This window comes from Protomyctophum bolini, assembly GCF_963924005.1.
Source record: "Protomyctophum bolini genome assembly, chromosome: 6".
NCBI lineage: Eukaryota > Metazoa > Chordata > Actinopteri > Myctophiformes > Myctophidae > Protomyctophum > Protomyctophum bolini.
Window position 1 is genome coordinate 27,853,708 of NC_137867.1, and position 12,042 is coordinate 27,865,749.

A 12,042-nucleotide genomic window follows, 5' to 3' on the forward strand; every position below is an offset into this window, starting at 1 on the left:
ATAGTTTGCTATATATAGAATGTTTGTTCAGTAAAAGGGCATCTCCATCTCTTCGGCACTGTAAAAACTGTTCATTTTCAGGCCAGCTACCAGTACCACCCGAGTGCCCATAGACCTCAACATTTCAGTTTTCACATCAATTTTAACGGTTTCACAAGCTATAGCAATGATTACTATCATCAAAAGAAAGAAAGAAAGAAGCTGCTACATTGCTGAAGAACCAAAACAAATAATTCTGTTCTTGTGTACTCATACATAAGATGTAACAATTGATATCTTGAATCGAAGTGTCTCTGAGAAAATTAAGAAAAGTAATTCCCTTTCCCCTTCCCCTGGAGACCAGTAAACAACTTCCTTTGTGTTTAGAGAAGCTGTACTGTACTATATTTTACCTTACACTACTTCCACCACTGCTCCTAAACATTTACTGTAGTCTGTAGTCAATCACAAGTTGACACACAAATTCATTCTTTTTTGTGCCCTTTGTGCCCTTGTTGCCCTTTAGAAGTTTAGACGATATGCCCACCTAGAGCAATTTACAATGATTGAGCGGGTATGGTTTGATCACCCTGTTCAAGGACACTATGACAGGACGCATGGAACTTGATGGAAAAGCAGATGAAGGGATTCAACTTGTGACCTTTTGGCCATGGCTCAGTATCTCTAACCATCAGGTTATCTTGTCACCTCAAGGACAAAGTGAGCGCAGCAGCAACAGCAGCGGTCTGTTATTTGCTCTATCGAAGCGTAGGGCAGGTACCACCTCTCCCTTCTTTCTATAAAGATGCTGCCTTTCACTCACTGTCACTGATTTAGGGCCGATTCATACTCATATTTTACCGCTGTAGTGCCCAAATGATTTCGGCTCGTCAGAAATGTTCCGACTTTAGGACGGTACCCGCCCCCCCGAACCTCAAATGACGTCACATTGTAGGCTCTACAGAACCAAACCGACTTTTATTCGGCTCTAAAATAGGAGAATGAATTGCGCCTTAGACTGAGTCAGAATGTCGGACTAAAGTGTCTCTGATATATGTTTCTGAAATAACATGAGCTAAAAGGACTATTATGAGACTGCACACTAAGTCAGAGTGCAGTGGTTAAGAAAAGTCACTGCTCAAAGTCACAATGCATCTGTGGTTCATCTGTGGTCCATCTGTGGTCGCTGCCATCCCGGTCGCTGTCAAACTATGTACATACACTTCCTGGACAATTCCGAACCTCTGCCCCAAATTTTCCAGAACGGCCTGTTATAGCGCCACCATGAGGCTGATTTTTGCAAAACACATTTAAAAATATATTACTCAAAGATATTGTATCCATACACCATGCAGTGCATGCACATCGGTAACACTATCTCTATAGTCATGTGATCAACACAGATCTGTATGATTGTCCATATTCTATCCCGATTGGCTACGATTGACATCTAAAGTTTGCATGACTGACCAAATACCGATGTTGAAGACCCCTGCTTTCCCTATTCATCATAACATTTCTGAGTTTGTGTCCTTTTTTATGCTGACTTTAACCATTTACTTGTCTGTAACTGCCCAAGCCAACCCTGGCGCGGGGGGGGGTGTCCCATTCCATCTACATTTTTCATCAAGCTCTTTGGCCGACTCACATTTTTGAATCACTGAGGTTAATCCAAGTTTAAAATCCAAAAATAAAAAAGTCCTTACGGCCAAATTGAGACTAAAGATTTAATTATTTTTTGCTGCTGATGTGCTTTAAATCCCCTCTTCAACCTAACCAACATCAAAGCCACTATTGCTCACATGCAGAATGGATCAGAAGGGTCTTTAGTTCAGAGTAGGGTAGCTCTCTGGGTTAATCTTAATTTATGCATCCATTTCTTTGTGTATATACACTGGTTCAGATGTGGGTTAATCAGATACACTTCACAGCTAAATTGACTATATTCACATGCCATTTTGTATACTGTTGTTGTGCATCTTATGATCTTACCTGGGGATGGCAGTCTATTGAGGCAATATATAATAGTATTTGATAGTTCAAGGATTCTCCATATCCACTATAGCTGACATTCTTCTTTCAAAGTGAATATGCGTATAATTTATTTGCATTATGCTTCACAGCCTACGTGCAGTATTGTGTTGTGTTTCTGAATGATATTATGTGACTGAGCTGGGTTTGTGTATATAAGTATATAAGTATTTGTATAGTGTCACCAGTGCATTTCAGTGCTAGCCTCTGAATTGTCTTCCTTGCTCCATGCATCTGCGGCACATTTCATTGCTTCGGCCAGAATAATCCCATTCCCCACATACTGTCAACTGGCACGCTATATGTCAGCACTTCTCAGACCTTTTCACAAAATGCCAGCATTCTATCTAGTGTTGAACTTGAAGCTCCTTTCTTCATTGTGCAGGTTTTACCAGATTTAGATTTTGTATTTGCAGTGCACAATAGGATGTCTCTCCACAATGCAGGAGCATAATCGGTTTTCAACGCTCTTAGAAGCGATAGATACTACAGCACAACAGTGCTTGCTATCCAGCTACAGTTAGAGGATGAAAACTGTTGCATCAGAAATCCTTTGACTTTCCTCTACCACAGTCAAATGGCCTGCAAATGAGTTTGCATACAGTACTATGTACACCGTGGGAAACATGTTTGCTTGTCAGCTCCACAGTACATTCATATATTTTGTGATGCAGCAGTTTGTGGTTTGAGCTATAGGTAAGGGCAGATAGTGAACAACATGGCAGACAACTGATATATAACTGATTAACTGTTGGTCGTGCCCACATTGTTTCCATGCTGGTGTTTTCAAGGAGATCATATTTTAACTGTAGCTGTCTGTTGTGATGGCACTGGCTTTCTGGAGCCCTACTCACTCAACCTCTCCATCCTCCCATTCCATTCCCCTTACCTCTACATCTCTCTTTATCAATCCTTCTATTTCTCCTTCTTCCCTTTCTCCTCTGCCTCCCTCTATCCACATATTTTCTCTTCCTCTTCTTCGTTTCTCTCTTACCTGAATCTGAGCTGATTCCCCAAAGCAAAGTGTAGACATTCTATTCCATGTATTCAGATTCAGGTCCTAGCCTGGCCTGCTGAATATGTATGAATATTACGATAATGCGCACATCACGTGTGTGTGTGTGTGTGTGTGTGTGTGTGTGTGTGTGTGTGTGTGTGTGTGTGTGTGTGTGTGTGTGTGTGTGTGTGTGTGTGTGTGTGCGTGTGCGTGCGTGTTAGAGAGAGAGAGGAGACCACAGGAGTCTACTACTACATTCTTGGCTCCTGATTTTCTCATCTGCCCTTAAGGATGCCCTCTCTAAGACTGTTGTGAATGATTGTCATGGCCCAGTTTCCATCTATAGTTTCCAACACTCATGTCCGTAGTGGTTACCACCCTATCAGACCCTTCTGTGTCAGTGAGAGCGAGTGTGTACTGAGGACCTATTAGTGCCAATCTAATGCTATACGTATGTCTTAGCAACTCAGCTAGATGAGCTTTGCAATGTAGAATCAGAATTAGACAGTGTTGGACTGTAAACTACAGTAAGTGCATTTACTTGATCACTAGCTATCTGTACTTTATTTTTTTAGATAATTCACTAAAGAGCCAAATATTGTCTTTGAACTCTAATACAGTACGTATCTAGAAAGGGAAAAGGACAAAGGTACATTATTAACTAGAAAAAGTGCTCCTCAGAGAAGTCAGGTAGGTTACAATCTGGGAACCCATCGGCCCAAAAAAGGAAAAAACATCACCCCTGCTGTTTTTATCCTTTGAATTTGAACTGCCCAATAGAATGTGGATGACAGGATGTTGGCCCTCCTCTTCCGGTGGTGCGTCTTTGATTACATTCCTATTAGCAACAAATCTACACGTTGTAAACAGAGTTGCCGACAGATCTTGTTTTATTCAACGTTTTTGCCCCGATGGAAGTAGAGAGTAGAGACTCGTCTTTCTTTCATGAGATTTGGTGTTTACATTGTCATAGAACAAAATATTCTGTGGGTTCTTGAAAGATTACCGGTAGTAAAACTAAATGCAAAAAATCACTGACAGTGTGGGCAGGGTTCTTTAGAAAGTCTGGCAGTGAATGAGTTGTTATCTCAGGGAATGTATTAAGAACTATAATGACATCTTCGAGAGCCCCTATCAGTTGAGGGCCTTTAAAATTAACCTAATATTTCACCCTATTCAGCAACCTTGGAGTGTATTCTGACATACCGACTGAAGTAAAAGCATTATTGCATAAAGCGCCCCTTTCCAGTTGCGTGGAATGTTGAATTTGCTCTGGCCCCTTTGTTTATCTAGTAATTTACTAATGTCCTTGATCTGGAATTGGATTTGTTCATGCTAAATTGTCCAGGCACTTTATTATGTTTACATTATTACTGACCCATATGCATAAAACATAAGCACTTGCCTTAGGACATGAGGAAGCACAGCTTCTGGATCAGTAAGTTAACCATATTCATCTTTATCTGTATATCCTTTATTTTAGTTGTCCTCAACCTTTTCTCGACCAGACCAGACCTCACTTTTAAAGGTTTTAAAGAAACATAATTTCATAATTTTTCTTTTACTTTTAATATTAATGTTATATTGTCAGTTATTTGGGGGGCCGCTTTGGGGCCCCGCTTGCAATATCCTCACGACCCACAGGTTGAGAACCACTGCTTTATTCTATGGTGCTCTTAAATGGCCTCTACTTGACCATTTTGTAAGCCTGTGCACACCTGCCCCATCGATCATAGGATTCTAGCTGCTCTCCAACAAAACGTAGTGTGTGGGTGTTGGAGAGTGTGCTGTTTATTGACAAGCTAATCTCCATTTCCCAAGCCCATACTGTTTGACCTTTACCAATTGATTTTGGAAGAGAGGATTACGGATGACACCACAGTCGAGAATAACCGCACTATGTGCCCTGTGATTCACACTACATACTTTTTTGTTGTCTGACAAATAAGTATACTTTTCCTAAGGATATTGATATTCACACACATAAAATATGTGCAGGTATTTATTTCCACTATAGCACTGATATACTTTATGCCTTAACAGCGCATTTGTAAACATGCAATTTGTAAACCATGCTGATTCAGCCAAGTGAAGACACAAACATGTATAATTCAGCTCTATTACACAACTTAGCTAAATAAAATGCATGCTTATGCAGGAAAGACAGACAGGCGCTTTCGTACAGGCAAATTTGCAGTGGCTGCATTTTCTGAGCAGCATAATCTGCATCAAATGCAGCCCGTTGAGAGTTTAATGGTTCTTTGGATAAAGAAAGGACTCATTTTCATCACACCACCTTCTTAATTACTTCTCATGTATCATTAGCCCAGCAGTCTATTCCAATGGTCACACTCACCATTACTGTCTGAGCGTTCGTGGATATTGTAGCTGCATGGTACAGTGTGTGAGAGTAATGTGCAACATTCATTTGCTGTCTGCTTCACAGGAGTTAATGAGGTGGGAATCTTAGCTATTTTTATTGCAGGGAGTTGGGGGGGAATTATAATAATAATAATTAAATTAAATTAAACAAACTACAGTATGAAAATGAGAATAGGAGTCGTCACTGTTTAAGGGCTGAGAGCGGGTGCTTTTGGGGTGCCTGTATGACAACATACAACAGAAGAAATGTTATTTTGTCTGTTTGTGGAAGAAGCCAATTCCATAAGGTGTGATAAACGGTTAATATTTCTAAACATACAGTCACAAAAGGAAAGTGACCTGTGGCCTCCGGTGTGAGCACAAACTGCAACAGCTATACACCTGTACTGTAGTTCATTCTGAGACAGCTTTGACTAATTAGGAGCTGCTCTCATTGGATAACATAAGGAGTGCACTATTAATTGAAATTTCTCGAAAGATCAGTTGTTAGCAGCAGTTTGAATGGAGAGTGAATGGAGTGATATGCCAGACAACTGCTTTTCTGCTCTTAATCAACAATTAAGAAAATTGGAGACAACCTACAAAGATTCTAAGGGAGTTAATTGGCTGATGAGACACATACAATTTAAATAATGTGAGATGTAAGGTGCACAACAGTTAACTCATAATCCAAGGACTGCCAGTTTAAAAAACACCAAATCAAACCAAAAGAGTTGTTTACACAGCCACTGCCAGCATTTTTTTAATAATCTTTCAAGACCCACAGAATAGTTTGTTCTATGACTACAGTATGTAAGCACCTCTACTTTCATCGGGGGATTGTGTGTTACCGTGATGTTCCGTTCTTTAATTATTGGCAGTTAAATATACAGTAACTTGTTTTCACCAAAAACGCTGTCTGGGAACAGAAAGCAGAGACATTTTATTTATATTTTTCCTATCCTATAATACTATACTAAACCGGTTTAGTTTGGTTGGTTGAGTAGCATAGCCAACCCAGCCTGGTGGAGATCTGTGCTCAGAGGAGCACACTTTTCTTTCTTTCTTTCTTTCACAATTATTTTAGATGAATTTGCTTAAAAATATACTTTTTGGTTTGTGTCATTACAATTTAGGCATTTAGCAGACACAGACGCATTTAGCAGACGCTCTTAATCCAGAGCGACTCGATTACATTCACACAGAACCTAGACAGTAGACATCACACAGCGATAAAGCTACATCTTCATTCGGAACGAGATAACATTTTCACAGCGAATGAACGCATCAACGTATTTAAATAATGAATAGTTTTGATGTGAAATACCCTTTGTATTGTTTATTCATCAAGCCCCAGGTGTATAAAGAACGTCATGCACAGAATGAATAACTCTTGCTCATTTCTTCTGCCAATCTAACTTTACAAAGCTGCCTGAAGGGAGTCATGACTATAAAACCACGAAATCCACTGATGGGCAGAACAAAGGCTTTTAAAGCTGTGGGGAATAGAAATGAGATAATATGAGGCCGACAAAAACAGATAATGAGGGGTGAAAGGGTACCTGAGCATAGGGGTCTTCGCCAAATTGCCAGATGATTCCTAATGCATTTAGATTACTGTCACCAGTGTTTAAACAATGGGTCAAAGCTAATCATACCGTCAGAAAAGAAAAGGGGTACTGATTCCTGAGCAGGAATACATTTTCTGCATTTGACCCAGCAGTGTGCTGCTCAGATGAGTGGCCTGGAGGAGCTGAGAATAACTGAGGGATACCACGCAATTTTGGAAAGAACTTGGGGCCCCTTCCCTTCTTCCTTCACAAGCGATGATACTAATGAAGTTCCATTTTGGTCAAACAGAGTCAGGCTGCTGCTGTTGTCTGTGCTGGCTGGCTGGCTCACTGGAAACACCAGTGGGTCTCAAAGTGTCCTTGAGTGGGTTCCAAATGGCCCCATTCGGGTGTTTAACTCTGAGAGTGTACACATTTGCACACTCTCAGAGTTATGGGGGTCCTTGAAATTAAAAAGTTTAACAACCACTGCACACTAAATGGAACAGAGCCTTAATTAGTATCATCGGTAACACCTGTGAACGAAGTAGGGAAGCGGCCTGGAAGTAGGAAGAGTTATTCTGTACGTGTGCATACAGTATAGCCCATAGGCCATTCCCAGGCTGCCGCTCTACCTACAGAGCCACTGCTGCTTCCTTCATTGTAGCTTGCTCATTTAGTTTAACGTAACTCACTGGTTTAGAAAATCTATTTTTGACATTCGCAGACATTGAGCAATGAGTAGTCCACTGACGCTGCAACTCATCTTTGCAGCATTGCGGGAGATCGGAGATGTCAGAGAACTGAAAAGATCATATCTAAGTCCTTGTAAACACATCATATTCTATAGTGCCAGTGGGGCCAATTCTCTTTGATCTCTGTGGGTTTTGGCCGATTGTTGCCAGTTTGTTTATTGATGTGAGTTTCACAATTGACTGTGTGACCTAGTTTTGTGACATAGTGCCCATCCGATTCTCTATTGATCTCTGAGGCTCAACAATACTCTTGGTTGCTGCCAAGCTGAATTTGGCTCTCAGAGTATAACATATTTAACTTTAAAACACTTCTGGGGCCAATTTAATATCTTCTATGGCTTTTGTTTGCAGTTTTAAATTACTCGATATTTACATATTTGATATTGATTTGATCACATGAGCTGTAAAACCCCATTGAATTTCAAAGTCAATTTTAACCATTTTAGATTGAAAACACACATCTGGTGACTGATATTGTCCTTATAATGCGTGCAGGCGTGTATTCTTTTTTTTTTAACCACATTTTCTGTTTGTGGACAAATTTATGTTGTGTGAAAATCAACAAAAACAAAAAACTAATAATAATTATCTTACATTAATATTATACAATATAATAAACAAAGATTGAACAGTGTAATGGAATGAGAGGTGTCGAGAATCCAACTGAGACAAAATGCAGTGTTGAGAAAAAACCTCGTTTTGATGGATACTGTCCCAAACTGAGCCCAGCATGAATGCGTCAATTAGGCCTGATGTTTCTAATTTACTATGCAGAGTACGATACTAATGAAGTTTGAACTAATGGCAATATTCCACTGCAACAATATTTTCAATATTTGACAACGCTCCCTGCAGAAAATGGCAATTTATTTTATTTGAACCAGCATTTTTGGGGGTTGAAAAAGTGAAACCACCTCCCAGAGTGAAAATCTTTGAAAACGCTCTGCCTAGTGTCTCTGTGTAAATAGGCAAAACACAGAACATGTGAACATGGATCACTTTTCTGTCTCTGTCTGCAGACTCTGCACACTTTTGCATTCTGTGGTTTTCTGCAGGGAGCATTGTGTAAAACAGCCTGAGATATTAAACCTCTCTAATGGAGAAAAGTCAATTGTATTTATAGTGCTCCTCCTTTTGTCCAAATCTCACAAAAATATTGTTTTGAATAAAACTCTAAATGGTGGAAAATCTATTTAGAAGAAGACAGTCAGCCCGGAGTTAATGTATACCGATTTGTGTAACAGTTTTGGACAAAATCTGTAGGAGTAGTAGTAAAAAGTGTGGAAAAATTGAACTATGGAACAAACAGCTATGGCCTATAAGTTCCAATCAGGATGGAACATGAAAAATCTGACAGATCCATCCATACAAGTTTATTCTCAAGTGAGAGTATAAACATCAAAATTATCAAAAGCTGCTATGGTCAGATGGGACTACACAATTGGCCCGTCCCTTACCATCTGTGAATGTGGAAAAGCAGACCATACCATGCAGCACTGCCTTGTTTGGTCTGCCTCATTACCCAACCCATGCAGCTTAAAAGATCTCAAAGAGTCCAGTAATAATACACATGTCTTTAGTGTGTAAAGACATGTGGAAACTGTCATATAATCTGGCAATACTTCTGGGTATTGGCGTAGGTTCTGCCCCCTGGCACTATAAGGAAGCACACTATAGTTGGACCGCAATGACCCTGTTTTGGCTCTATAAGGGAGCGGTGGGGCAGTCTAAGCACATGATTTTTGATCAGCTCAGTGATGTGGTGGTAATACGTAGTATTGATTTTTCTTTATCCCTGATAATATCAAGCGTGCATGTTGCTGTATTACTCTACAAAAAGTGAGGGCCATAGACTAGTAGTCTGGTTTATTTGCATTCCCCCAATCAGTAGCGTTCACCATTTTAGCTTTACTGCCCGAGCAGAAACAGACGGATGGTCCAATGACCCTGGGGAAAGTATTTAGCCCACTCAGCTGTAAATCTATTGTATGCAGGGGTATCATTACCCATAGGCAAGCATCAACAGAGTAAATGCCATCTGAACAGTAACATATGTTTTATAAGTAGTAGTACTGTATGTTTTTTTGTTCCAGTTTGAATCAAATAATAATCAAGAGAACTTCTGAACAGAGGATGTGCAGTGTGCACATTATGTTGTTTCTGTTCTAGTAGTTTGTATCCTATTTGTATTGTATTTCAAATTCAAATAGAACTAGAAAAAGTGCCCCTCTGGGAACAGGTCTCCACCAGGATAATAGCGTTTGTGATGTTTGGACAAAATGTGTTTGTTTTTCCAATAATTTGTCATCTGTTGGTTGTATAACAGGGCAATAAAAATAAATATATAACACATAGCATGTATTCATAATGCTTAGTAGTGCGCCTAAAAAAGTTGTACACAGATCGGTGCAATTTTAGGTAAAACATGAAATGGCCTATTATAGCACCACCGTGAGGCTGATTAGATTTTTTTTAAATGCCATTTCTTCCTCTGCCTAGTGGGAATGTGTGCGTATAATTTTACGGAATGTATGGATAAAATGTGTACAAATAAATGTGTTTTTCAAAAATCTGCCACATGGTGGCGCTATAACAGACCGTTGTGGAAAATTTGGGGCAGAGGTTCGTTATTGGCATCATAGATATTAAAAGGATAGAGACTGATCTGCCGCGAAGCTCCGCTCCCCCTCCACTATTCATGTCAGTGGAAGTTGCTCAGTGGCGTTTTGAAGCACCCGGAAGGACCGTCTACTTCCGCCTTTTTTCGCTGATTCAGCATTTGGGCACCAAATTTTGGTGCCCAAATGCGGAAGTGCAACCGAGCGCTCAATGTTAAAGCCCAGCTGCACGGGGTTTCCTCGTCATGAATCCACGGGTCCGCCTGCAGTCCTTCCTCTTACCACTAGGGCCCCGTGCTTCAACGTTGGAAAGCCTCACTGGCCCCTTGATTGGCATCCAGGGAGTGTGTGTGCACAGTTTGGCATCGACCAGGCCAACGGTGCTGGAGATTAGCTGTATGCAGACGGACTGACTCCCAAACATGCACAATAAGCCATAGAAACATGGAAGACTGAACTTTTACTTGAGAGAAAGAAGACCATGTAATTGTGACAGGGTCAGTTTTGATTGGACAGACAGACAGACAGACAGACAGACAGACAGACAGGGTATGGGCATTAGTCTACACACACATCATAGCTTTGAGATAACACCTCACTGGGCTCCTCCTCGCAAGACAAAATATCAATAGAGCCCACCTCACTATTGTTCAGCCCTGTCTTTGAATGTCACATCCATACTCTGTACATTTCTAGCAATCTGGCTTCTCCTTTTCATTGTCAAACAAGACCTGGGAACGCTCAGAGCTTATGCAGTCAAGCGGAATAATTTCGAGATAAACTTAATGAGGAATTGACTGACGCATTCCTCCCAGAATCCCTCGCTTCTTCAGCCATGACTGTCAGAGCTGAAGGGGGGAGGGGGGGCACAAACCCACAACAAGGTTAGATAACTAAGTATCAATTGAGACAGGCACATAGTACTGCACAGTACATTTGGTGGTTTTCCTTATTTCTTTGTGAGGTTTATTTGTTTTATAGTTCAGTTATTTGTTTGTAAGTTTTCTCTTTTACATGAAATTAATACTTTGTTAACGTGTCCTTGCTAATAATCTTCTTCCTTTGTCCTTCCAGAGTCGGAAACATGCCAATAAAGTAAGACTGTATTACATGCTACATCCTGCAGATGGAGGCTGCCCTGCCAAGAAACTCAGAACAGACAATGTGAGTAGCCGTAATAACAGAGGTATGAATTATACATCCTGCCTTCCATGCTACATGTGTGTTTTCACACTAGGTAATTAGTCTCTGGGAAGCAGGGCCAAACACAGTATTGTAGTTATGTTCACAGCTCTCACGGAGAGCTGGAAGAGCCCTCTCAGTTAATGGATTTTCCTACTATTGATTCCACCACACCCAATGTCTCCGTTCCTCTTTCAGAATAGTGAATAGATAAATAGCAGTGCCTCTATTCCTAGTCAAATGAACAATGTGACAGTGTGACAGAGACAGCGTAGCAACAGCACTGGGGTGTCCAAGCAGACTTCCAGGGGAAAAGGAACACGCTGTAATGTATGCAACACTCCAACAATCCTCAGCTCCCTCTACATGTAAATTGCAACTACATGGCATGTTTGACAGACGCAATTATGCGGCCTGTCACTCGCTGGTCGATAAGTGTTGGGATGGTGATGTGTGTGTTATCCGTCCCTGTGGCCTACGGAGGAGGTCAACGGTGCATAATGTACAAGAAGCACGCATGAGCCATATCCAGCTATGAGGTCACCAAGGCCTGCACCTTGATACCGTTT

General features: G+C 40.7%; 1 protein-coding gene across 1 annotated transcript in view; it reads left to right on the forward strand.

Moving 5' to 3' along the window:
- The window catches only part of zmat4a (zinc finger, matrin-type 4a), a 90,540-nt gene that overhangs the window by 16,987 nt on the left and 61,511 nt on the right, over positions 1–12,042 (forward strand). The window contains exon 3 of the mRNA XM_080766710.1: positions 11,366–11,455. Coding sequence (XP_080622836.1) covers positions 11,366–11,455 — 90 coding nt within the window. The remainder of the gene's footprint in view (positions 1–11,365; positions 11,456–12,042) is intronic.